This window comes from Callospermophilus lateralis, chromosome 11 (genome assembly GCF_048772815.1).
Source record: "Callospermophilus lateralis isolate mCalLat2 chromosome 11, mCalLat2.hap1, whole genome shotgun sequence".
In the NCBI taxonomy this organism is placed as follows: Eukaryota; Metazoa; Chordata; class Mammalia; order Rodentia; family Sciuridae; genus Callospermophilus; species Callospermophilus lateralis.
This window is the reverse complement of record NC_135315.1, coordinates 41,853,544-41,879,733: the sequence shown is the minus strand read 5'-3', so window position 1 is coordinate 41,879,733 and position 26,190 is coordinate 41,853,544. Positions and strand designations below refer to the sequence as shown.

The following is a 26,190-nucleotide window of genomic DNA, read 5'->3' as shown; positions in this document are numbered from 1 at the left end:
GTTCAGTGTGACCTGGCCCTTCTGCTCAGGGTGGGGAGATCCCAGAAATGAAGGCTCAGTAGCGAGATCACAAGGCACTTGCTTTACTGTTCCAGGACAGGGGACAATGGCAGGCCATTGAGGCATCTGCTTGTGCCTCCTATGAGAGTGGGGCCATCATTTGGATGTTCTTGTCACTCGGAGGCCCAGGGTAGGCTGAGGATCCCACTTGATGGGGCCTGGCAGGCACCTGGACCATATCCCCTAGCTCCAGGGTTATCCTTTGTGCTTTTCGGGTATCTGGGTCTGCCAGGCGATCAAAGCGAGGGGTGCGTGGGTGTTCCCTCACCAGTCTGGACCAGGCTTCCCTTCCCTGAACACTCAGGCTGCCTGAGACAGTTGGAAGCTGGGACCTAAACTACATGAATTTCTTTCTAGAGAAAGAGGGGGATTGTGGTGACCTGGAGGGGGCCCTTCCCGCATCCGGGACTGGGAGAAGATTCATTCAAGTTTCCAAGGGCAAGGGCTTTTCCAAACACTTTGTGTTGGAATTTGGGCTCAGTTTGGTCCCGGAATGGACATTGCCCCTCCTGTGTGTCACCCTGGGGGTGGTCAGACAGAGAATGTTCTGAGGATAGGTGGAGCCTGGCAGGAAGGGTGCTGCTAGTTAGTAGCAAGCACCCTGGGTGTGGGGGGGTGGTCCACAGGCAACAGGAGGAGTTCTCTATCTCCTCCTCCTTGCTGGGCTGTTGGAGGAAGACAGGAGAATAAATACAGGGGGATTCTAGGAAAGAATATGACTGGAGGGGGCCAGGCCTGTGGAGCATGTGGGAATCAGAATGGGGTTCTGGGGGGATTCTTTGAGCTTTGGTAACCAAAGCCCTTAGCTCTCAGCGGCCTCAGAAATGAAGTCAGGCTCTCTGATGTGGTATGGATTCCTCTGGGTATAAGGCATGTGGCTGGTGTGTCTTGAGTAAGCCTGAGCCTTTGTATGTGCCTGAGAGCCGACGGGCCCATGGGTGTGGCTAGGGAGAATGTATTTGCTTCTTGCCCACATATTGCTCTCCAGGGGCCCTGAGTGAGGCACTGGACTACCAGGTGGCAGAAATGTGTGAGGGGCAGCGTCCTAGGAGGTGTCCCCTGTGCTCCAGCTTCCAGCTAACAAACAAGTTGGCTGAGTGGCAGAGGGGACAGATAGCATTTTCCTTCCTTGACCTTCAAGGTGAGCCCAACGAGGACGACCAGCAGAGACTTCCAGACAAGCAAAGGCTGGAGCTGATGCCAGACAAAGCTCATGCCAGGGCCATGGGCTTGGAGCTGGGGCTGAGGTACACTGAGGGGCCGGCAGGGGCTGTGGACGGCGTGGGCTCCAGCTCCATGAACGCTGAGTAGAGGGTGGTGAGGGGCAGGTCTCCCAGGGCTCCGGAGCCGCTGCTGCCTGGTGGTGCCAATTCGCCTGCCCCACTGCCTGTCTCTGCCAGACAGGGCCCCGAGGGGAAGCAGTGGGGTGGTGGTGGGGGCGGTGGCATGGAGGATGATGTCGGGGACGAGGTCACCAGTACCAAGGGGTCGAGGGCCAAGCTGTCATCCTTTAGCTGTTCCCACAGGTTTCCTAGTTAGGGGATCAGGAGGAGGAGAAAATCAGCATCACTGGGAGGCACGAGGGGAGCCCTGTCTGCCACCCACCTGAGGCTTTCATATGCTACAGAGAGCAGGATTGGAGTGACACTGACTGGGAGCCGACCCTGACATCAGCTCTGTGATCCCAGACAGTGTCCGACCCTCTCTGAGCCTCAGATTCCATGTAGCAGTCTGAAAGTCATAGATTTAGGGCTGGGGCTGGGGCTGAGTGGTAGAGCACTTGCCTAGCACACATGAGGCACTAGGTTCCATCTTCAGCACCGCATAAAAACAATAAAGATATCGTGTCCACCTACAACTAAAAAAAAAAAAAAAAAAAAAAAAAAGTCCTAGATCTAGGTGACCTCTGTGGCTCTTGTTTTTTTTTAAAGTTGTTGTTTTAGGGAGAGACCTTGGGGAGGATCAAGGATTTAAAAACTGCCTCCTGAAGGTTGATGCAGGTACTGGGCACTTGGGGGAAACCTGGGGGGACTCCCAGGAATTCTTCACTCAGTTTTCTGCCTAAGCTCCCCAAGGAAGGCGGATCTGTAGTCCAGACCAAATGTCTTCCCACAATGTGCCACTGAACCCAGTGAAATGGACGGCTTCCTCGGCCTCCTCCATTGCAGACAGAGCCCAGGGAATGGGGATAGAGCCAGGAAGCACACTTGACTCTGAGGAACAAACATGGCTACCACCTGAACCCTCTTTGGGTCATATGACCTGCAGGATGGCAATCAGAGACTGGGTGCCTGCCCTGGGCATCAGGGTTGCAGAGTCTGGAGAAAGAGGTTCTGACAGCCCTGGGTTGGCCTTGGCCGCCTGAATTCTGATCCTGATTCCTTCCTTCCAGCTATTCGATCTTGCACAGGTAATATAACCTCTGTGTGCTTCTGTGAAATGGGTTTCATATTCCCTCCTGTTCCACAGGTCCCAGAGGGGGCAGAGGTAAAGCTAGCAGGATGCCTGATCTTTAGCAAGGGCACGAGTGGATGCTTATTATCTCCCACATGTCCACACTTCCCCCCGAGGCTGCTTGAGCCCTGCTCCCCATCTCTGGACTGGCCTGAAGATTTATGTGAAGCTATTTCCCAGGACCTCAGACCATCAGACTGGGGGCTCTCTAGGGGGAGGCTGCCTCCCTGACACCTGCTGGTGAATGTTTCCACCTGCATGCCTGGAGGGTCTGAGGCCTGCGTCAGCAATCCACCACTTGTGGATAGTCACAGGGCCTGGGGGTGCACAGGATGGGAATGGGCGGGGTGTGTGGCCTCATGCAGAGATGGAGCAGGCAAGATGGAGTACAGTGAACAGACCCTCTCCCTGGACTTCTAGCCCCGAATCTTTCCAGGATCTGCCTGCCTCTGAGGTCTCACACTCCTGCAGGGAGAGGGTCTCTCTTTCGGCATTGAATGCTCAACTCTGATAAAATGTGAATGCATCTGGGAATGCTCACTCACAATCGAGTGTGGGGTAGAACACAGAGCTCTTTCCAGTCTTGCCAGAGCTGAGTGTGGCTTGATGACAGGGTCAACCGGAACACTTTCAGGGTACCAGGAGGAGGGAAACTGGGGCAAGGGAGTTCCTCTGGACCCTGTGCTCTGGATGGCAGGGAGGGAGTGGGAAGCTCGACACCTGCTCCTGGCTTTCTGACTCAGGTGACTCAGGTGGCAGGCAGCATGGAGACTTGGAGAGGATGGGTCACACTGCTAGATGCACCTCTCTAGTCCTGTCCCACCTCCCCTTTCCTACCCCCAGCTCACCCTGGAAGTCAAAGTCGGTGAGAGAGGGGTTGATGGCATCCAGGTCAGTACCCAGGTCTCCGTCTGGCAGTAGGGTGTCATGCACGGTCCTGGCTGGGGAAGGCTCAGCCAGCAGCTTGGCACTGTGGCTGGGTGGGGTGTGGGCAGGCAGAGGCGAGTCCTGGGGGGTACCCGGCTGGGCCCGCAACTCAAGGTGCCCATCTGGCTGCGGGAACAATGGCTGCGGGGGTCCAGGAGGGGCCAGGCTGGGTGAGAGGTGTGGGTACGTCTGCCCATAGCAGGAGGGTGCGTGCCCCCCCAGTAGGTCTTGCAGGGGGTTCTTGCCAGGCATGGGTCCTGGAGCTGGGTGGATTGGGTGCAGCTGCTGGGAGAGGCCAGTTGGGGGTGCCAAGGGCCGGATGGGGCCGGAGCCTGTCAGCCCAGGGGGTGGACAGCCCAGCATCGGGGAGCCCAACTTCTCCCTCTTGTCTCCAATGAGGCTGTCCAGCTCTTCTGAAAAGGCCCCAAAGAGAAAGAACACCATGAAATCTTCCTCCTCCACAGCCTCCCCAGCCTCGGAACCCTCAGACTCTTCCCCATTTTTTTTTTTTTTTTTTTTTGTGGCTCACAGGTCCTCAGGCCCTTCCTTGGGTGGCCGGGCTGGCCTCACCTGGCTTGGCCATGCTTTTGCGCACGGCAATGGGGTCCTTCCTCTTCCACTTCTGCAGCTCCTCCTGCATCTTGTCGATCTTGGCCGGATTGAGGGCCCACAGGCAGCCCTTGCGAGAGGAACTTCCAGATTTGTTCTCCACCTTCTCAAAGCACTTGTTGAGGGATAGGTTGTGGCGGACAGAATTCTTCCAGCCATCAGGTGCCGTCTGCCCCAGCAGAGCAAAGCAAGAATTTAAGTTGGGCTCAGGTAGCAAGAACCAGCTCCAGGGATGGGCTCTAGAACACTCCTTTGGATGCAGAACTGCCACCCACTCTGGGCTGTATCATCCTCCTCGGTACCTAGTACATGCTCTGTACCCTTCAGTGGTGGGGAAGGGGTGGGCAGGAACCTTGACCACAATTCACTTTCAGTTAAAATCCACCTTCATCCCATCCTATCCCTGGACCCCAATGTTTCAGAGAATTTGAGGCCTGGTGGGTGCCACAGAGACCTCCTGACCCATGCACCCACTGAAGTGGGATCAGCCTCCATGGAGCCTTCAGGCCCGTGTGGACTCCCTCTGTTCAACAGGAGCTCACAACTCCAAGGTCCTCTGTCCAGCTGTAAGGAAGGAGTGATGGAGGCTGTGGAAGCCTCTCTTCCTGGTCTGCCTCATCTCTTCTGAGGCAAACTCAGGAGAAAAGAAAAATGGGTGGGGCCGGTGAGTGTCTGGGTGTGTGTCCACGTTGCACATATGTTTGAGCACATTGCTGGGTGTTGGTGCATGGGGGTGGTGCATGCTCAGTGTGTGTGAGCATGTGCCTATATACCTAAGTGTGTCTCCCAGGGTGAGTGGCATCTCCTGATACGGGTCTGGAATTCCTGCATGCGAGGTTGTACAAGTCCCAGAGAATGGCTGTGTGTGAGAAAGTCTCTCTGAGTATGTGTGTGTGTGTGTGTGTGTATCCATGATCATCTGAGTGTGTGGGTGTGTGTGTTTGCATGAGTGTGCCTGGGGGGGCGTGCCCCGGTGGGGAGACCAGCCCTCAGGCAGGGGGTGCTCGTGCCAACAGAATAAACACCCATTAGGAGGCCCGGTCATGCCACCAGTGCAGTAATTGTGCCCAAGGAGGGTTGTAAAAACCATTAGGCTGACTCAGTTGGGTGAGAGGCGGTGGCAGGGGTGCCAGTGGGCCTCCCATCCCCCATCTCCTGCTCTGTTCCAGACTCTGAGACAGCTCTGAGCCCAGACGGGGCTAACTGCGGACAGAGCCGCTGCTCGGGCCAACAGGGCTCCTTCACCCTCATCCCCTGTCCCTTCTTTCATTCAGCCCATAGTTTCTGGTTAACATGGGGTGGCCACTCCCTCCTCCCCAACTCGTTTGCCCCAGGGAGCAGCCAAGCTGAATCACGCCCAGCAGAACTGGGCCCTAATGCCAGCATTGCTGCAAGTTGCTGGCAGCAACTGCTGGAGCCTTTCTTGGGGACAGCTGGCCTGGGGCAGGGGGCTGGTTGAAATGACCCCCCAAATCTCCCAGGGTTATCAGAGAAGATTCTTAAGCCATCAGACCAGACTTTGATTCCCACAACAGTCTCCCCTGGGAGTCAAGGCTATGCCGCCCCATGGGCAGAGTTAATGGGCACTGGGCCCTTTTATGGCCCCATAAATCTGTGACTTTGGGATGCCAGGGCAGCCCCCACCCCAGTCACTTCCTGTTTGGAAGAGGAATGGTCAGCACTAACAATTATGTCCAGTGGCTGGACACTTCCCCAGTCCCACATCCCTGACTCACGGGGCTACGGGACGCCCACATCAGCTGCCTTGGGCATGAGTGCCACCCCATCCCACAGTCCACACTGTCCTTGTCCAGAAAAATGACCTTCAAATGGGGAGTGAATGATATGGAAGGTAGGAGAATCTTCCAACTGATTCCTTAGATGAGTCAGAGGGGAATCGTCCAAGTTGGAAGGAGCCTTTGTGCCAACCTGGTCCAACCCGACCATTTTACAGATTGGGAAACTGAAGTCCAGAGAAGAAAGGATATAGTGCTGGATCACATAGGGAGGCAGGGTCAGAGCCCGGACTCCAGCTCTGTCCCCTAACTAAGGGCCCTGATCAGGTCATCCTGTAGGGCCTGCCCTGCCCATTTGGGGCCCTTCCCATTCTCACAGATGCTCCCTCTCTGAAGTCAAATGTAAACTCAGGGGTGAGGGAGTGACGCAACTGGTTAAGAACAACAACTAGAATAAAAAAAAAAAAAAAAAAAAAAAGCTGTTAGACTTCTTCACTCTTTGGCCCCATAAAACAGGGATTACACAGCTCCCAGGAAAAATAATTAAGCCAGGAAGATGAGATGCAGGGAGGGGCTGGGGGCCAGGCCAGGAGCTGGGAGAGAGGGAGGCTCGGAGGAGGAGGAGGCAGGGACCTCATTTCCCTTTCTCTGGCTTGGCCTCTGGAAGCCCTGGAGGACCCTCTAATAGCTTAGGGGGTTAGGGAGAGTGCAGTTCCCTGACCTGCTAGGGTGTGAGGGCAGCCCTGGACACAGGCTTTGATGCTTCTTGAATCCCAGAGACCACGCTCTTCCCCCTCCTCTTCTTTTCAGAATTTCTGGTGGATCAAAATACTTTTCCCTAGCCAGACCACTCTGACCCTCTTGCCCACTCCCTATCTGATGGCAGCTCAGCAAGCAAAAACTTGTTCGAACATTAGGTGCCAATTATCCTCAGGCAGGACAATTGGGTAGATGGTGGGGGCAGGACTCATCCACTGGCAGGTGGAGCTCAGTTCTGGATTACCTGGGCCTCCGTTCCTACCCTCTGCCTGGGTAGCAGATGAGATCATATCCATCATGGTGCAGATCTTGGAGAAGGCACTTCTCAGACATAAGCTCTGGTCTTTCCCACACCCACCCCAGAAGAAGGGGACTATGCAGAAGGGTCTGGGGGAAGGGGGAGATGTATGAAGCCCAACAGCTTGGCCCAGCAACTGATGCCACCTGCTGTGTAACCTTGGGTAGATGAACTGCTCTTTCTGATGATATGTTTGCCCATCTGGGGAGTTGGATATCTGTCTTGCCTCTAGGGAGGGAGTTGGGTAGAAGCCCTGGAAGTCCCTTCTGTGGATGATAAGAACTCCATTCTGCACCAGGGGTGGGGGCAGAGTCAGGTGAGCCAGCCGGTTCCCTGGGACACCTGAAGACTGTGAAGCCCACACCCCACTTTCTGGTAGAACTGTAGCTGAGCCTGCCACCCACAGAGGCAGATTTTAATCTCACCCTGGAAGGCAGCGGATTCTTTAGCACCCCTTGTCGCCTTGGCTGACCAGCTCCTGTGGGAATTCCTCAGCCTCAAAGCATCCTGGGGGTAAGGATGGGGATAGCCTCTCATTTCTTCCCCCAACTTTCTCTCCTCACTTTGGGTGGGTGGATGCTCCCTGAAGCCTATCAGGGCTGACATCACCACTTCCCTGCAGCAGAAGATCTAGCTCCAGATCTGCTGTGTAATACCAAGGGAGCAGCTTGAGCTCTCTGTTCTCCCCCAAGGGAGCTCTGTCCTTTTGAGGTGGAGACAAGGGAAAGCAGGTGGGGGTGGTGGTGGTGGGGGACAAACCCTTGCTGGCTTTTCAAACTCCTCTCATCTCTGCACCGAACCCTCCAGCTCTCGACCGGCCTGACTTGTCCAGGACTTGGGGTGGCAGGTGCAGATGGATCTGGGACTCACCTTGAAGTAAGGGAAATGCTCCGTCATAAAATTGTAGATCTCGCTGACGGGCAGGCTTCCAGTTTTGCTGTTCTTGAGGGCCATGAAGATGAGGATGCTGAAGACACAGAGAGCCCGTGAGAGTCTGAGCCTCTTGACCTGGTCCTGAGGCCCTCCCCAGAAGCCCCCCCTCTGGTGAGAGTCTCTGTGAGGTTCAAGTTGAAGGAAAGGGGAGGAGGATTACAGATAAACAAGGGCCCCGTGGAGCCTGAGAAGCAAGGCTTCCATCTGACTTAGCCAGGGACCAGTGGCGTGACCTTGGGCGAGGGCCTTAACCTCTCTGAACGTCAGTTTCCTCATCTTTAGAGTAAAAAGAGTTAACAACTACTCAGTTGTGGGGAGGAATGACACCTCAACATAGAAGCCCTCCTTACACAGAAGTTGTCCCTACCAGTCCTCACCAGCCGGCCCTCGGCCACTTGCATGAGTGCCAGGTGGTGAGGAGTCAATGGAGGTCTGACGAGCCCCTACGTTCTCTTACTTAATCCTTCCAACAGCCCGAGTTGCTGTCTCTTGGCTTTTTTTTTTTTTTTTTTTTCTCTCTCCCTGATGAATCAATAGAAGCTCAGAGAGATCAAACAACTTGCCTAAGTTTCACTTCTAGTAAATTCCAGATTCTGGTCTTGTCCCCAGTTTTGCTGGGCTGTAAGGTCTGGCTCTGTGTGCTCCTTTCCGTGAACCATCTGGCCTTCCACAAATCCCCTCTCTGTGCTCCTGGCTAGTGTCTGAGTTCTTTCTTCTGAGCGTCCATCAGCTCAGAAGAGGACCTGATCTCTCTCTGAGGTCTGGCATACATTGGGTCAAGTGTCACTGATGAGTGGATGATTGAAAGGACAGATGGAAGGGTCCCCCAGATAGGCTGGATGCTGCTGGCACTTAATCTCCCAGCCCCTGAGAAGTCCCAATAGGAATGGCAGAGGGTGGATAACTAAGTCACATCTGAAGTCCTTATCTCTCATTTATTTCCAGTAGAGCTTTGGAGTGGGGTTCTTCTCTACATCTGGGGAGATGGGCAAGGTGGTGGGTATCTTCCCTAAACTCCAATCCCTGGCCCCGGGGCCCCAGGAGGTTAGAGTTCAGCAGATTCACACAAAACACGGAATTCGCGGAACCAGATCCTCCGGTGTAGACAAGAGGTCAGAGGTGACCAAGTCTATCTGCTGCTCCCTTGCAGGGGTCCTCTCTCCAGCCTCCTTTTGAAGCTCACTGGCCCATACCATGTCACTACCCTTATGCACTGAGGATTCCATGCCTCAGTTTCCCTAACGGCGCACTCACCCCTCCTCCTTCTGCCCGAGGGGAGCTGGGAGATGTACCTGTAGGAGTAGATGGGTTTGGGGAAGAGCGGCTGGTGCCCATCAGCGCTGGCCTGGGGTGCGATCCGCTGGTATGGATAGTGAGAGGAGCCCAGGTAGGGTACAGGGTAGCTGCCACCACCCTGTGAATACTGGAGAGGTTAAAGGGGGAAGAGTGATTGCCATGGTACCCAGCCTTTCTGAGGAGGACTCCTCTCCCCTCTTCATATGCATCCAGAGAAGATGAGGTCAGATTCTCCTCTCCCTGGTCATGAACTCCATCACCCCCATGGCAGAGCTGAGGTGTAGCCAACAGTGTGGACATGTGAGTGTCTGAGAAGACATCCACATTTTGGAACTCAGAGGCCTCAAAGTTCCCTTTCTCCAGCCCTTTAAGGTGCTGTGATTGCCACAGGGATGAGATGAAGCCCAGCTGGGCTGCAGAGAGTGAGGTGCAGCCTGTGGCCTCTACACCCTCCCAGACAGGCACTCCAGGCCTCCCTGTGCTCCTGGAGTACTGGGCCGGAAGTGGGATGTCCAGCCTGGGCGGTTGCTGGGCACTGCCACCTTTTATGAGTTTCAGTGGCTCTTTGAAAGAGCTGGTCATGGTGGTGGGCAGGTGGGGGTGGGAGGTGATTTTACGGCAAAGGGAGTGGCCGCGGTGCCAGGGATGGTGTTTTATGGGGGCAGGGGAGTAGGAGACTCTGACTCCCCTAGCTGCTCCAGGCTGAAGTGCTCTTTCCAGGTCACTGAGAGACACTTAGTGCCTGAGTCACCTTCTCTTGGGCTCCATAAAGCCCTGGGTGCGGCCATCTTGTTTGAGGAGGGGTGCTGACAGCAGAGGGCATCAAAGCAAGGCCAGGCATGGTGAGGCCACTGAAGGCCTGGTTGTCCCTTCATCCTGCAGTGGCTCAGTCCCTGACAGGACAAGCTGCCTCAGGTACATCTCCTACAGTGGGTGAGACCAGGAGCCTCTGCCTAGCTATGGCCACTGCAGCCAGGCCCATCAAGAAGGGAGGATGTGCCTTGTGCTGGGCTATCCCTTGCTTTCCTCTATCTCTCTCGCCCACAGGGGAGGCCATCTGATCCCCCTCCTCCCTCTTGCTTGGCCAAGATCCGGGCCAATGCCAAAGAACTGGGAGTAGAACCTGCTCCACAGGCAGGGCCTGTCTCAGTGCCAGGCTGCAGGTGGATGGAGCTGGGCGCTGGGCAGCCACTTGCTGTGTCTTGCCCGGTGACTCCAGGGAGCTGCCTGGCTGCTCTTGGGGCTCTTTTTCTTTCTCTTTTAAAAAACCTCCATCCTTTGCCAGTGTGGGGCAACTACTTGGCATCCTTCACATTTGGGAGGGGCCAAAGTTGGGCAGCAGGGTGGGAAAAGGACCAAGGTGATGAAGATTTGGAGCCCTCTGGGTTGGGAGGCCTGTAGCCCCACACCTGGTGCCTATCCTCTTGAGTTCAAGGCCATAAAGCACCATGTGACCTAGAGATGGGACCCCTGTTTGTGGAGCTTAGCCTGGTGTCACATGACACAATTTTCTCTCTGCCCTGTTTTCTTCGTTGGGGCTGGCTCTTCTTCTCCCTCCTTTTTTTGGAGGCCCTGCCTCAGTCTCAGCCCTAGTCTCTTGTTTGAGCCCCTCAGGCCCTGCCAAGGGTTCAGACAAACCCTTCCTACCCCTAGAGAACGACAGTTGCTTCTGTCTCCCTATTAATCACTTCCCCCCTACCAGGGGTGGTCTAGCTTGAAAAGTTTAGGGTCCTGCTGCCTACACCTGCCCATCCAGATGTGCACATGAGTACACACCTATACACCACACCACACACAACACATAATATCTTGAGAGCCCAGGAAGCATGCCACTTGCCTCAGACCCACCTGGTGGAAAGGGGGCTGGGAGGGGCAGTACATGTGCTGCAAGGGGGGTTGGTAGCAGTACATCCCAGGACCATTCTCCAGAGCTGGAGGCTTGATCTTGACCTCTGACCCCTGCTGGAAGAGAGAGCAGATGACTAGGTTGGGCCTTATTTCTCTCCCTTCCTCTTTCCCTTGTCCTGAAATTCCCACAAAAGCCATACCAGCTCTGCCTTTCCCAAAGCTTAGTCCTTGAGAAGAAACAGAGAACAGAGAAGGGAAGGGATTTTCACAAGGAAACTCAGCAAGGTGGTTGTGGAACTGGGGCCGGCATCCACAGCACTCCCTATACCACATACATCTCACTGCAGGTGAGAGGCTGAGTTTAGGCCACCCAGAGAAGTGGGTGAGACGTGTCAGTGGTCACTTTGAGCCTACCTAGGGTAGGGCCAGAGATCTCTGTGAGGACCATATGGGGTCCTCAGGGCCTAGCACAGAGCTCTAACCTGAGTAGGGACAGCAGGGGTGTGCAGCCAGGTCCTGGCAGGTGGACTTGCCTGGGAGAAGGTGGACCATTCTACCTGGGGTTAGAAGGTGCCTTGGGAAACCAGCGCCTAGGCCCAAAGGGGCAAATCAGCTGTGCCCTCTTTCTGGGTGTGCCCTGGGGATACTGATGCAGAGATTGGCACAATCGCAGAATCTCGGGCCTGGAAGGGCCAAGAGTGCTTGTGTCCAACCCCTTCATTTGACAGATGATGGGGCTGAGCCCAAAGAGGGGAAGCAATTTTCCCCTTGGTCACCCAGCGGAGGCAACCTGCTAGCTGTGGGTCTCTGGGCTCAAGTTTTTCTCTGCATGGTTAAGGGTGTGGACTTAAATCTCAGCTTTACCATTTTCAGGCTGGGGGATGCCTTGGGCAAGTTACATGGCCTCTACAGCCTCAGTTTGTTCATCTGCAAAATAGGGACTGTGGGAACTCTCTAAAGGACTGTTGTGAGAATTAAATGGGCTTCAAGAGAAAGCCTGTGGCAGAATGAGTAGGAGCTGGTACTGAGCAGACACTTGGGGATAGTAGTTGATATGATGTGGTTGCTGCCATATTCAAGGGGCCTGAGAAGAAGCTGTCTAAGGTTTACGGAACCAGAATAGGCTCCTATCTAGATCACACTTGATATGTGTCCCTCTGCTTTTTCTACCTGCCTTCCTGTGTTGGGACTGGCTTGGGCCTGGACCCAGTTTTATTTATTTATTTTTCTTTGGTACTGCAGAATGAACTCAGGGGCACTTAACCACTGAGCTCCATTACCAGCCCTTCCTATTTTTTTTATTTTGAGACAGGGTCTCACTAGGTTGCTTAACATCCTTGCTGAGTTGCTAAGGCTGGCTTTGAACTTGCGATCCTCCTGCCTCAGCCTCCCGAGCTGCTGGGGATTACAGGCGTGGGCCACCATGCCCTGCTTGAGGTCTATTTGAAAGAGGTGAGGAGGGCTGGTGTGGAGTAGGCCCAGCCTAGGCTAAGCCCACTCAGTCTCTGCCTCAGGGACCTACAAGCCAGCTCTGGGAGCAGGAAGCAAGCTTCCTTAACTCTGCAAAGCAACAATCCTATGAGGCAGATAGATACCCTTAACCTTTCTTTTCCAGTGAGGCTCACAGAGGTTAAATGACTTGCCCAAATTCACACAGATTGAGCGTGTGGTTGTGGAAGGACATGTCGGGCTCCCAAAGTGTTTTTAAGGTATTTCTATGAATATACCCAGGCCTCACTTTAGGCAAAGAATGGGGCTGGCAAGGGTCCCTTGAGATGACTTAAACCTTACAACTCCTTGTCTCCGGTCTGTAGGGTGATGCTGAAGAGGGGGAAATTGTGCTCTGAGGCTCCTCCCTAAACCCTTTCTCCTGGCCTCTGGAATGTGTTTTTCTTCTCACATTTGCATATGGGTGTGTTGGTCTGGCTGGGGATTCTTGACACTTGAACAAACAAAAAGAAGTCACACTCCGGAATCCTGACTCAGGAGCTTCTGGGAAGCTGCCAGTTTACTTAGCTTAACCTGCCTCCCCCACCTGTCCCCTCCATGCCCATCCAAGCCAGCATCCCCTCCCCAGGAGACCCAGATGGAGCCAAGAAGCCCCAACGTTTCTGAGTTTGCTGCTTCCCTGATCTTGAGAGGCAAGGTCTGTAAAGGGACGGTGGGGGACTCTGATCTCAGAGGACTCTTTCTAGCCATCAGGAGCAGGACAGAGGGAGGTGGGATGCCCCCATTGGTACTCACCAGGACTTGGCCATGCTCCTGGCTGGGGTAAGGGAGCCCATTGCACCAGGCCTCTGTAGGGAAACCAGGCAGGAAGGCCTCAGCCTCCCCCACGTCCACGGGGATCTCCTCAAAGGCCTCCAGAGCCCCTGGGGTCTTAAAGGAGTGTCCATCCAGGGCCAAGGCGGTCTGGGCTTCAGGGAAGATGTCCTCATGGAAATGCCGCTTGTATGGGTGGAAGGGCACGTGGTTGCCCTTGAGGTAGCGCCCAGGGCTGCTTGCTGGGCCCTCCTCAAAGCCAAAGCCAGGATACTTATCTGAGGGTGAAAGCCGGAAGGGCCCTGGGCCAGGGCCGGCTGGGCAGTGGCCCTGGACTTGCTCGGGGCCTGGTGACGCAATGCTCGGGCTGTGTGGGGGCAGTGAGGGTGCCCTCTCTGGAGGACCGTCGGGCACAAATGATGAGCAGTTGAAGCCGGCGTGCTTCTGGGTAGCAGAGGACAGAGAGGCTATGAGTGGGGGCTGGACCAGGCCTGGGGACCTCCCAGGAGCCTACCCTGTGATGGAATGTGGCTGAATTCTAGGGACCCACAAATGATGGACAAGACAAAGCCTGTCCTTGGAGCCCCAGTCTGATAAGGGCATACTGCTCTGATACTTGAGGGGCCTAAGGCTGATGGGACTCCATGGGCCCTCCCTGGGAAAGCCTCAGACTGAAGGGGTGAACGGAGACCCATATCAGATCCCTTCTGGATCTCAGAGTCACAAAGTACTCGTTTGCTGGTAAAAGGGACCCCTGCAGGTGGGAGGGACTTGTCCACCTGCTGCCTTGTCCAAGACTAGGAGCCAGGTACTTACACTCTGTGGAGCAGGGGAGCCTGGGAGGCCCGGAGCCTGCATGAGGTCCCCTTGGGGCTCGCCCTCCAGTCTGGTGGGGCCAGGCAGCGTGACGTCAGACTGTGGCGGGAGTAGCGACACCATCACCCAGTCCTGGCCTCGAAGAAAGCCGGCTGTGATGAGAATGAGGACCAACATCCAGGAGTGACCAACCCAGGTCCACCACCTCCATTCCTACCACATCTCTGGGCTGGGACCCTGCCTCCAGCCTGCCGTTTGGATGTGTGTGTGTGTCGGGGGCCAGTATGAGAGAGAGAGAGAGAGACAGAGAGAGACAGAGAACACTGATAGAGACAGACAGCAAATGAGCCAGGAGGAGGGGTCTTGACTGTTCTTAAGCGCTGCAGATGTGGAGTACCCTGTTTCTGGCTCCTCAGGCTTGGTCTCCTGTGTCTACAAGGAAGGGTCAGGCTATGTGGCCCTGTTGTGTGACTGGGCAGGCCCCCCAAAAGAGGGAGGAGTGGATCAGATACAGGACAGAGGTGGTGGGAGCAGCCCCAGTAATGCAGAGGCTGGGCCTCATTGGCCCCTAGGGCCCTTAGCCTAGCTGGAACAACCACAGTGTGCATCTGAGTACTCAGGGGGTCCTGGGTGCCTGATGCCTTGACAACCCATTATGCTAGCAAGTGCTGTTTTCACCTATGCCCTTTAAAACTCCCTTGCCTGTGACTTTGTCCAGGCCACTGCCCCTTCCTTTTATTCTTTTGGCACTGGGGATGGAAACCAGGGCTTCATGAAACGCTAAACACGTGCTCTAACCACTGAGTGACGCCAGCCCAAGCCACTGACCCTTCCTGAACTTTTCGGTTTCCGCATGGAAAATGAGGGGCTTGGACTAGATATTCAAGGGCTCAGAGCTTCTGGAATTGTAGGAGAACCCTGACCCCTGCACAGTGGAATGGTTAAGAGGACTCAGGGCTCAGGGCCAGGCTTGGCCCTTTCTTCCTAGCTGAGTCAGCAAAGCTGACTTCAGCGGTGACATCTGCAAAACAGGGCCAGTGACAGGACCTACCTCACAGGGCTGTTCTGAGTATTAAATGAAATCAAGTCTGCTTCAGAACGCAGTGCCTAGAGCAGGGGAAGCGCTTGATACACTTCGGTTCTCATGATTGATATTATCGGTATGGCTCCAATTATCATTATCCTCCTGTTCTCACCTTCTGTCACCTCCTGCAAAGGGCAGTTCATCTTGAATTCACTCCCCAGGGCTGCAGCGGGCTCTGATCAAAGCTACTGGTGGCGGAGGGTCTGCTCTAGGGTGGCCACTGTGCCGATGCTTTGGACAAATTTTTCATTGGTTTATCAGAACAAGCTTGTAAAGGAGGTCCATGATTAACTCCATCTTTCAGGTGAGGAAACTGAGGATCAAGAGGGGTTAAGTGACTTGCCCAAGTCACACAGCCAATCCTTGACAGAGTCAGAACACAAATGTTGATTTGGCTGATTCTGGAGGTGGCATACCTCTTATGGCTTATTTGGTGGGGGGTCAGAATCTGGTGGGATATGCTTGGGGGGCCAGGCAGCAAGAAAAGTGTGAGGTTTACACTTATCCCTTCTTTTTTTTTAGAGAGAGAGAGAGAGAATTTTAATATTTATTTTTTAGTTTTCGGCCGACACAACATCTTTGTTTGTATGTGGTGCTGACAATCGAACCCGGGCCGCACGAATGCCAGGCGAGCGCGCTACCGCTTGAGCCACATCCCCAGCCCCTACACTTATCCCTTCTACCTAAGACCCCCTCAAGCAAGAGCAGATAGCTGTGCTGTTCCCAGGCACCCTCTGCTGGGAACTCTGAGAGGGAGGGAGGGTCTCATTAGCCTCTTGGTGTCCAGCTAGGGGTTGACACATCTTTGCTGAATTAACCATCTTCTGCATTTGATGCAGAGGGTAACGGGGACAAGGAAGGGAGGGGACTTGCTCAAAGTGTCACAGGGATGAGCCTGAGAGGGGGCTGGTAGCTGAGGCCCAGGTGGGAGGCTCTCCCGCCCCTTCAAGAGTCCCTACCGCCCCTTCTCCATGTCGCAGAGCCTGCTCACTCTGCAATGCTAAATGTGGCGTGACCAGGGAAGCGAGGAGCTGGCCGTAACTGGACACCAAGAGGGAGCAGGCATGGGGCCCAAGGTGCGAGCCAGCCCATCTCTGGCTCCGCATGACCGCCCTGGCCTGGCCCTTGATCCCTGGAAGGCTCTTCCTGGACAGCGGGGTCTGCGCTGCCTTTCCAGGAGGCGGTGCCACAGACTTGGCACCTTCCCAAGGCATCCCCAGCCCTTCCAGATGCGAGGCTGTGGGCCCTGTCCCTCGGATCACTGGCACTGTAAAATGGAGGGCACTCCCCTCTCTGGAGTGGGGTAGCATGGTGAAGAACAAGGGTTGGGACTTGGGACAACCTGACTTTGAGGTCTCTAGCCTTGTCACTTCCTGGTTGTGTGACTTTGAACACACTGTGTAACTCTGTATTTCCCTTTCTTTATCTGGTACATGGGGCACGTGGACCCACCCCACAGGATTCATGACGATAAATGAGGTGATATGTTTAAGGTCCTGGGACATAAAACATGCTCAGGGACACGTCACACATTCAGCCTCAGTTTGCAGAACATGGCTGGGCCCAAGGGCCTCTGACCCTTAGTCTCTACAGTTTCTCTGATGGTCTTGCTGCTTCAGACCTGGTGTCCCTAGGTAGATTGACTAATGACCTCTGTGGAAGCGATCCTTGCTATCCCTCCTTGCCTGGCCTTTACTCAGCTTGGCCTCAGGAGGCTCAGACCCCTAGCCCTGCACTCTGCGGCTACAAAGCTGAGGAGTGGTCCCTGAGCTCCAGCTCTGGTCTGCACCTCCTCCCCAGGGTCTGCTCTGCCCAGAAGCATCCTTGCAGCATCTACCTCATCCCATCCTTGCCCACCCCCTATTTCTCAGGCTGAGTTATCTGTAAGCCCTGGCTGAGTTCCTGCACGTCAGAGGCCTTAACAGAAGGTTACTATTCCCAGCCATGACTTTCATACCCTGACTTGGCAAAACCAGCTCCCCACCTCTTCCAAGTCCCTAGGGACAGGATTAGAACCTGAGAAGTTATGCAGAACTCAGAGGCCCGCCCCTTAATTTGCATTGAGGATGCAGAAGTCCCTGAATGGCCCTCAGCCCAGGGTTTCCTCTGGGCAGGTTCTGTAAATGACACCTGATTACCATAGTGACTGTTTGATCCCCTGAGCTGAAGCTTTGCCCTACAAGTGAGTCCCAGAGAAAAGGCTTAGTGACTTTCTAAGAAAGACCAGGGAAGAGGGAGTCCTTGACCAACTGTATTCAAAAGGGCTTTTCTGGGGCTGGGGTTGTGGCTTGCCTAGCACATGTGAGGCACTGGGTTCAAGCCTCAGTACCACATAAAAATATTTTTTAAAAAACAGTATTGGGTCCATCCATAACTAAAAAAGAATTTTAAAGAAAAGTGCTTTCCCGTCTCTGTGATTGGGCCAAGGGCCTCTGGTTGGTATATGGGACAGGCTCACTGTGAGGATGGGGACAGGCTGCCTACTGCAACCCTTCTCTGGAGCAGCCATCAGAACTCTTGAAGCTAGGGCTGTGGTTGTGGCTCAGTGGTAGAACACTCCCCTAGCATGTGCGGGGCTCTGGGTTCTATCCTTAGTACCACATAAAAATAAATAAATAAAACAAAAGTATTGTGTCCAACTACATCTAAAACAAAATATTTTTAAAAAAGAATTCTTGAAGCTCTATGATCTGGAGTCAGAACTGAGTCTGAATCCTGATCACTGTGGGAATTTGGGTGGACAAGTGGCTTAACTTCCTCTCCTGGGCCTCAGTTTCCTCATCTGTAAAATAGGGCTAATAATACATACCTCTCTGGAGGATTAGATGAAATATTGCTTGTAAATAGCTTAACGCATAGTACGTGCTCAATAAATGATAGCTATTATTAATAATTAGCAGTGGGACAGAGTTAATAGAAGGCATGAGCTCTAGGGATGGGGAGGGGTACCTCCCACTGCCATTTCCCTGGAAGCAGCCTCCCTGGCTGGCAGAGGCTGAACTTCCCTCCTCTTGACTCTGGCCTCAAAGGTCATTTCAGTTGTTTCCCTGCAGTCGAGTCTGTACCTATAGAATTTTCCAGGGACTGGGGTGACAATGAGGAGTGACCCTGTTGATTTGGATTCCTCAGGATGCCTCTCTGATGGCCTCAATGTCCTGGGGTTGGCATCTGCATTCAGAAGAAATTTGTCATTGCCCTCTAACCTTTATCCTGTTTCAGTTTCAGGGAGATGAGAGGATATGGGTCCGAATGCCAGCAAACCAGCAAACCGACACTTTCCTCCCCTCTCAGATCACCAGAGCTAGCCCGGAGCACTCTCATGGCCCATCGCTCAATCCAGGCTTCTGCAAGCCACCATCTGACCACTTCCAGGACTGGAGGCCAGGTCGCTCAGTGGTGGGCTGCACCCTGAGTTCCCCCCCAAACTGTAAGGACCTTAATTATCTCAGCTCACTTTGCATTTCTGAATCTTCACTCATTTCATCCTCCCTCTGGCCCCAAGGGCTGGGAGCAGTAATACACTGGGGATGGCCGCTATTTACCTCCGAGCATCAATTGCTCCCACCTCTTCCCAGCCCCACATCCAGTGAAATCAGGCCAAATTGGCTATGGCCAAAGTCTCTGCCCATAAAAATGAGCAAATACTATGAACCAGAGAGCTTGTTTTTGTTTTGTTTTTGAGAGCTGATTGGTGAACATTTATCACCACACCATCGGTAGAGGGGCAAAGTCATTAATCCCATTTTTTAGGGGAGAAAATGAAGGTCCAGAGAGAGGGAATGACATGTCCAGGGCCACACAGCTAAAACGGAAAGTCACACACGTCCTGACTCTCATCTCTCAAGAGATCAGCCTCAGCCCTAGGTGCACCTGCTCCAGGAACACAACCTCAGCAGCACTGGCTGAAGGTCATCAGCATCTGGTCCTGTCTACTCCCTGCTCTCTGAACTTCTCCTCCTTTTGCCATGCCTGGGGAGGGGAAGGTGGGGTTGAGGATGGAATCAGCAGATCCGATTTGCCCTGAAGTCAAGTGAAGAGAGAAATGGCCCCTGACCTAAGTAGGGAGGATGTACAGAGGAAGTTCCCTTGGGAAGCTGGCAACCGGATTGACCGCATGCCTGTTCTGTGCCCATCTTACAGCCAAGCCTGTGTGGCTTCCGGCCACCACCCCTCCACCTCTCAGTTTCCCTTTCCCTGGTTCAGACAAAAGGGGTCGACTGGGAATTAACCCAACTGCTTGCTGGTTATGTGACCTTGGATAAGGCATTTCCCCTGCTGAACTTCAGAATTCCCTTATAAGCAGAGTGAGGTACAGGAACCAGTGCATCTTAAGATGCTGAGGCTGGCTGGGCATGCTAGTGCATCCTGTGATCCCAGTAACTTGGGAGGCTGAGGCAGGAGACTCACAAATTAAGGCTGGCTTCAGCAAATTAGTGAGACTCTGTCTTAAAAAAAAAAAAAAAAAAATTAAAAGGGCTGGGGATGTAGCTCAGTGGTAAAGTGCCCAGTATTCCCCTGCCTCATCCTGGAAAAAAGATGCTGAGGCTGGTTTCATGGCGGTGTATGTGATATGTGGGGCGGTCAGCTGGGCCAGCACACCTGCTCTGCCTCTTGGCAGACTCTTTGGGGGAGATCCTCAAGGAAACCAGGAATAGTCGTGTGCATTATTACACCCCAGGAGGGAGGTGCTGTATGTCATCTCTTTTATAGATCAGGAAACTGAGGCTCGGAGAGGTTAACCTGTCTTGCCCAAGTCACTCAGCTAGTAAATTGTGCTCGCCAGGATTCAGACCCAGGCTTCAAAGCCAGACTCCCTAACCACTATGCTACCCGGCCCCACCTTGGGAACACCTCAACCTCCTGGGGGAAGGTGGAGGTTTTCTTGGGAGGGTCTGTCCCTGTATCCTCCGTTGACAGCTGAGTCACAGAGGCCAGGCAGGTATGGGGCGCCGAAGGCCCTCTTGGGGCTCTCCATGCTCCTTGCCCCCTCCCACCCAGCAGCCTCCTACCCGCCCTTTATGAGCAAGGTGGAGCCGGCTCAGTTCCGCCTTAATGGTTTCTGTTGCTGGCTGCGGCAGCATGTTTTACGAGGGGTGGGGCCGTGCCCAGTGCTTGCCTGCAGCCCCACCCGGGGCTCCGCCCCGCAGACCTGGCAGCTGGGAGGGGTCCCCTGGAGCAGCTGGGTAATTACCTTGCGGGGGTGGCAGGGAAGGGCCTGGGGGCTGTGCCTCAGGCTCTTGCTCCCAGGGATATGAGAGTCTGGGGGTGCCAAGAAAGGGGGTTCTAGCTCCTTTCCCATCATCAAGGGGTTGCTGGGGGGCAACATTCTGGCCCCTATGAATCTGGATCCTTCTTTGGTTTCAGGAAATGGGTCAGCCGCCCCCTGCCTTGAGATCTGACTAGAGTGCTTTGAGGAGCCGGTAGTGGCACAACGGCTGGGGATGGAGTTGGCAAGAAGAAGGAAGGATGAAAAGCAGCCACGTACTTATGCTCTGCGTCGCTCTCAAACTGAGCTGCTGACACCTGCCGCTGTGTCATTCCCATCCCCCAAATCAAGTCTCTTCTAAAGTCACCTAGGTCATCCCCCTGCCTCAGGAAGCAGGCCGATTGCAGAACATCCCTCAGTACATCCATCCTGAAAAAACACTAGAGCCACCTTCTCTGCCTGGGCTGGCCTGGAAGTGCTTCCAGATATCTAACACTAATTCCTAAAATCTCAGTCCACTGGCCCTGTCCTTCCTGCTATTCACCAAGTGATCTCCAGAGGCTATTTAAGAACTATAGACTCATTCCTTCTCTGGGGGAGGGCCCCCGCTTTGCTGTGGATGCTTGACTCTGACAGCTTCCTGTTCTCCCACTCCCCCTTATCCAGCATGCCTTCCCTTTTTGCCATCCCTGGTCACCTCTGAGCAGCTTCCCAGCTCTCCAGTCCCTCTCCAGCCCTTGCCACCCAGCCCTGGTCCCAAAGGAGCCCAATGCAAGCACTCACGGGGGGCTCTGGGCCATGGCCACCATCACAGCTCCGGGGAGTCATTCAGTCTGCAGCTCCCCAGGAGCCTCCATCCGGGTATAAATACTCCCCAGAACCTGGACCAGCCCCCTGCCCCAGGGCTGGGGCGGGGCTGCCTCCCCAGGCCAGACAGGTAGGTCACATGCCCCATAAATGCCACTGGACCACAGGCCCTTCCCAGCAGCCCTGACCTCTCTGGGTAGATGGATGGATGGATGGATGGATGGATGGATGGATGGGTGGATGTATAGATGAACAGTTGGATGGACAAAGGGTGGTTGGATGCTGGATAGAAAGCTGGAACATCTTCCAAATAGATGGACAGATGGATGAATATCCTTGGTCTATCAGTGGATGCATATTTCACAGATGGCAAGGAATTTATTTCAAGGAAACAAGGAAAGCTATCTCTCAGAGGTCCCTTTCATCCCTTTCTGACACATACCTTCCAGATCCTCTTCTCTCCCCTGCTATAATCACCCAGTCTGAGGGATCAGCTCTGCTGGACGCTCCCTACTCCTGAAATGTCCCTTTCCAGAGACCTCCTACCAGACCACCCCCTGGTGCAAGGGATTTAGCTCTTTCTTTGGGGTTCCATTCATGATCTGCTTTTTCCTGCCTCCTGCCTACCTACCTGTGCTGGAGTCGACACTCTGAGGCTGTGAGCCCACCCCTATATCTTGCTCTCAGAAGTAAGGTTAGCAGATATGGGGGCATTCTTAAATCCAAGAACAGAAAACCCTGGGGCTGGCAGCTTAGGAAAGAGCCCCATGATGCCCCACTTCCCACAGTGTGTGTGTGTGTGTGTGTGTGTGTAACTGGGGATTGAACCCAGGGCACTCTACCACTGAGCTACATCTCCAGATCTTTATATATATATTTTTTATTTTGAGACAGGGTCTCTCATTGAGCTGTCCAGGTTGGTCTTGAACTTATCATCCTTCTGCCTCAGCTTCCCAGGTCACTGGGATTACAGGTGTGCACCACTGCACCTGCCTTTCCCAGGTGTTTTTGAAGTCATGACGGGTCTGGTGGTGAGGACAGGTCTGGCAAAGGACTTGGAGGTAGAACTCTCAGGGCCTGGAGAGCTGGGGGATGGGAACTTCTTGCCTGCTCAATCCTCCCCAAAGGCAGTGTGCAGAAAGCAGTGATCTGAGACTTTAGACACTGATTTCCAGAGAAGAAATTTCCTTCAGATCCTCAGTCTACCATCTGATAAGGGGGGACAAAGATTGAATAACTGACAGGGAATGACTGAAGGGCCAGGAGGGTTTTTTTTTTTTTTTTTTTTTACCCCCAGATTTTGAAACATCACCTTCAACTTCCTATAAACTTCCTCCAGCCACCCTGACTGGTGATGTGGTGGAGGAGTGGGCTGAGGGATGGGATGACATTGTTGGCCTCTAAGCACCCCTTAACTCTGTGTCCCTGAGGCCCAGAAGTTCTGTTCCCATAATGAAGTCATTCACAGCTGAGCCTGGTGTCCCCCTCCCCAACTGTGTGTGATGCTGATAGACTGTGGCGGTGATTGGCAGCTGAGGATTTGATCTGTGAGATCGACAGGAATATTGGAGCCTTGTCTTACGTTCTCCCCTAACCTGGCATTATCTCCTGAAGAATTCACTGAGCCCAGACTCCACCCCAACTCCCTACAAAGCCCCTTCCTTTCTTCACAGGGAGTCCTCCAAGGACTCAGGAGGTCTCTTCTGGCTCTGCCATGGGCATGGGCTAGTTATAGGAATGAACCTCATTTCCTCCTTCCTAAAATAGGATCCTGAGTCTGCCCTACATAACTCACCTGGCTGTCTAGGGCACTGAGTGACCAGAAGGTCAAAGCACTCAGAGGGAGGTAAACCACACCATTTTATCTGGCTTCACAACCTGCTCTGGGGTCCTTGGCCTCTGGAATATCACCTTCTACCATTGCCCCATAGGGTGCTCCCTATAGGGGTGGTCAGGCAGGCTCACATCCAGCTGGTGGGTCCCCTCTTTACCTGTCAACCTAAGTAGGAACAAGAGATGGCCTAGGGGCTCCTCTCCTGCTCCGTACATATCATTATCAGGACCGCTCATTATCACTAATCTATTATTAGGAATATTAATTCTGCCACCACTACTAATAACACAGATTCAGTACCAGACAAATATATACTGGTGTACCTCCTCCCCCCATGCTGTCCAGCATGGGGACAGGTTGGACAGGGCACGTGGTCCTCTGTCTGGATCTACTAAACTTTGGAGGGAGAAGCACATTGGGAGGTCCTCCCACCCGAGCCCCTCTCAATGTGACAGGGAGGGAAACTGAGGCCCCCACCAGGGGAAGGGATTGTTCCCTGCTGTGCAGGTGTCTGCACCCTGCTCCCTCCTCTGGGTTCCTGGGCTGTGTGAAGCTGGCTCTGAGTCTCCAGTCATGCCTTTGGAGAAGTAGCAGGCTCCGAGGGTCTCTTTCTGAGCCCATCCAGCTCCTAGGCTCCAGCCCCCACCTTGTTCCCTTTACTGTCCCCACATCCTCCTGGTCTCGGTACTGCCATCGCAAAGGATTTCCTCTCCAGAACCCACCTCACCTCAGGCACATTGCCCTCGCTCATGGGAAGGCCCAGCAAAGCAGAGTCATATCTCTAAAGCCACATGCTCTACGGGCCCAACATGAACTGCAGGGACCTCCCCAAGAGGGAGCCAGGGACACCACTGATTGTAAAGGCTGCTGTGATCATTCAGGCTCTGTATGTGGGAGGCACTGTAGAGTCTGATAAGTGGGCTTTCTGATCACAGTGAGGTGGATGTGTGTGTGTCCATCCCTGTCCACATCTTTTGCCTTCCGAGACTGACGGGCTGGTGCAGTCTGGGACATGGCTGTGGAATTTACAAGTGGAGGTGGTACCTCCAACTGTCTCTGGGCAATCCGGTTCCGGGGACACGCCCCATTCTGTGTGTGTGTGTGTGTGTGTGTGTGTGTACTAGAACTGGTTGTAGTTTGTCAGAAGCAGAGGTTTCATCTGGGGGAGACCTGAGGGCCCTCAGAAGGTGTATGAGGGCAGGCTTGAAGCCAACTGACCATGCACCCTCCCATGGGAATGGGCTGGAGGGTTAGGGTCAGACTTCCCAGTGGGCTGTCTGTTGCTTCTTTGTGGGGAGGGTGTCTTGAGGGATGCGCAGTCCCTAGAACTTCCAGAATAGCCATGAGAGCATAGGTTCCCTTTTCTCTGTGACTCACACCTGGCTCTCGAGTAGTTCCCTGAGAGATCACGATTCAGCTAATTCTCTCCTCGGCCCCATTAATCTGAGCTGACTAAGCAAGAGCCACAGGCGGGGTAGAGACCAGGGGATGCTCATGACAGTGGCAGTCATCCCTAAACAAGCAGGCAAGCCTTCTTGCTTCGGCTTCTGTCCATCACCCTGCCTCGCCCTGATCCAATCAGTCATGCTCCAGACCCCCAAGAAGGTTGCTACTGCCTCCTTTTGGGGTTCCTCTGAGCATGTTTCCCCATCTTTCCTTTCTCCTGTCACACACTGACTGTGTTGAGGTCTATCTGTCTACCAAACTGCAACTCATCTTGTTTCATCTGAATGCATTTGGGTTTTTGTTTCGTTTTGGTTTTTGGTACTGGAGACGGAACCCAGGGCCTCATGCCTGCTAATCACATGCTTTTCCACTGAGCTGCACCCCCGGCTGAAATAATTTTTACCACTTAAAAGCATCTAGCTGGGTGTGGTGGTGCACACCTATAACCCCAGTGGCTCAGGAAGCTGAGGCAGGAGGATTGCAAGTTCGAGGTCAACCTCAGCAACTTAGCAAGACCCTGTTTCAAAATTTTTAAATAAATAAATAAATAAAAAGGACTGGGGATGTGGCTCAGTGGCTAAGCGCCCCTGGATTCAATCCCTGGTACCAAAAATAAACCAACCAACCAATAAATAAATATATATAACAAAAGCATCTAACCTTTAAAACCCAAATGGGATCAGGAAGCAGAGGGCTTCTCCAGGGATGATCTTTCCAATCTGTTTTGTCCCAGGGGCATGGCTCTGAGCCATGGAGGATATACTGGGACCTGGCAGGGACACAGTTGAGGGGTGCTGGACTCCAAGGGGATTTGCAACTTAGGGGGAGATCCATTCTGTGGGGGTGGGTGGGAGAATGTGGATGGGGCTAAGAGGGAGAATTGAGGAGGGGCTCAGGTCATGGCGATGGAGGTCAAGTTGAGAATGGAGATAAGGAGGTGGAAAGGAAGGGGTCTGGGCCAGGATTGCAGATGAGATTGAATAGCCAGACAAGGTGGCAGACGCCTGTGATCCTGGCTACTCAAGAGGCTGAGGAAGGAGGATCACTTTAGTCTAGGAGTTCAAGGCCAGCCTGGGCAACATAGTGAGACCCCCATCTCTAAAGCAAACTAACAAGGAAAGATGGGAAGAGAGACAGAAAGAAGAAAAGGAAGGAAGGAAGGAAGGAAGGGAGGGAGGGAAGGAGTGAGGGAGGGAGGGGAATGGAGTTCAGATGGGAAAGGAGACAGCGATGTGGTGGAAGGGTTAGGAGGAGGTAAGAGATGGGCACAGAGATGGAGGAGGAAGGGGCAGGAGATGGGGATGGGTACACTGGAAAGATTCAACTTACTCCAGGACCATTTGATTGGTGCCTCTGACATGTACTGTCCCAGAGGTCATCTTGTCCTTCCCCGGCTACCAGGCATATTGCCAGCTCAACCCCAACCCCCTCAGATCAATGATTACCTCTCTACTCAGGAAACCACCTCTGATGGTCACTTGGCCCAGGAGTGCTGAACAATCTCCCTGAAGCCTATCAGTCTCTCCCGCCTGCCGTGGAAGCCAATAGGGACAAACAGAGAGGAGAGCAGACCAAACCTACAGGACCTCTGCCCCCTCCGTCCCTCTGTTCTGGGGGATGGGTAGCGAATCCAAGCAGCCCCCAATCTCATTTGAATATGGTACTGGAGAGAATGACAGAGGGGCAACAGGTACAGAGCCTCTCTGTCCCTTCCTGCACATACACTGCCTGGATATTTTAACCTGACTAGGAACAGTCTCTGGCTGAGTGTGTGGACCCAGTGCAGGCAATGGGAGTCCTGCTGGTCGGCTCAAC

General features: G+C 53.8%; 1 protein-coding gene across 3 annotated transcripts; it reads right to left on the bottom strand.

Annotated features, from left to right (window-relative positions):
- Window positions 1-1,271: 1,271 nt before the first annotated feature.
- Window positions 1,272-14,121, bottom strand: Foxn1 (forkhead box N1). 3 transcript variants are annotated; one of them, XM_076871068.1, is made up of 8 exons: window positions 13,999-14,121; window positions 13,165-13,626; window positions 10,921-11,034; window positions 9,069-9,199; window positions 7,714-7,810; window positions 4,012-4,219; window positions 3,363-3,854; window positions 1,272-1,591 (listed from the first exon to the last, which is right to left on the bottom strand). In XM_076871068.1, the coding sequence occupies exons 1-8, from the start codon at window positions 14,119-14,121 to the stop codon at window positions 1,272-1,274; spliced, it is 1,947 nt and encodes a 648-aa protein (XP_076727183.1). The 3 variants fall into 3 exon arrangements, with proteins under 3 accessions (XP_076727183.1, XP_076727184.1, XP_076727186.1); XM_076871069.1 differs by having other exon boundaries at window positions 10,921-11,031; XM_076871071.1 differs by having other exon boundaries at window positions 13,165-13,623.
- Between the last annotated feature and the right edge of the window lie 12,069 nt (window positions 14,122-26,190).

What these genes read in the sequence shown, in the direction of transcription:
- Foxn1 (XM_076871068.1), bottom strand. Translation starts at nt 14,121, where the DNA reads ATGGTGTCGCTACTCCCGCCACAGTCTGACGTCACGCTGCCTGGCCCC. An exon ending in AGGAGCATGGCCAAGTCCTG is followed by an intron (nt 11,035 to 13,164) that starts GTGAGTACCAAT and finishes TCTCTCTTCCAG; the next exon opens with CAGGGGTCAGAGGTCAAGAT. An exon ending in AGCATTTCCCTTACTTCAAG is followed by an intron (nt 4,220 to 7,713) that starts GTGAGTCCCAGA and finishes CTGCTGGGGCAG; the next exon opens with ACGGCACCTGATGGCTGGAA.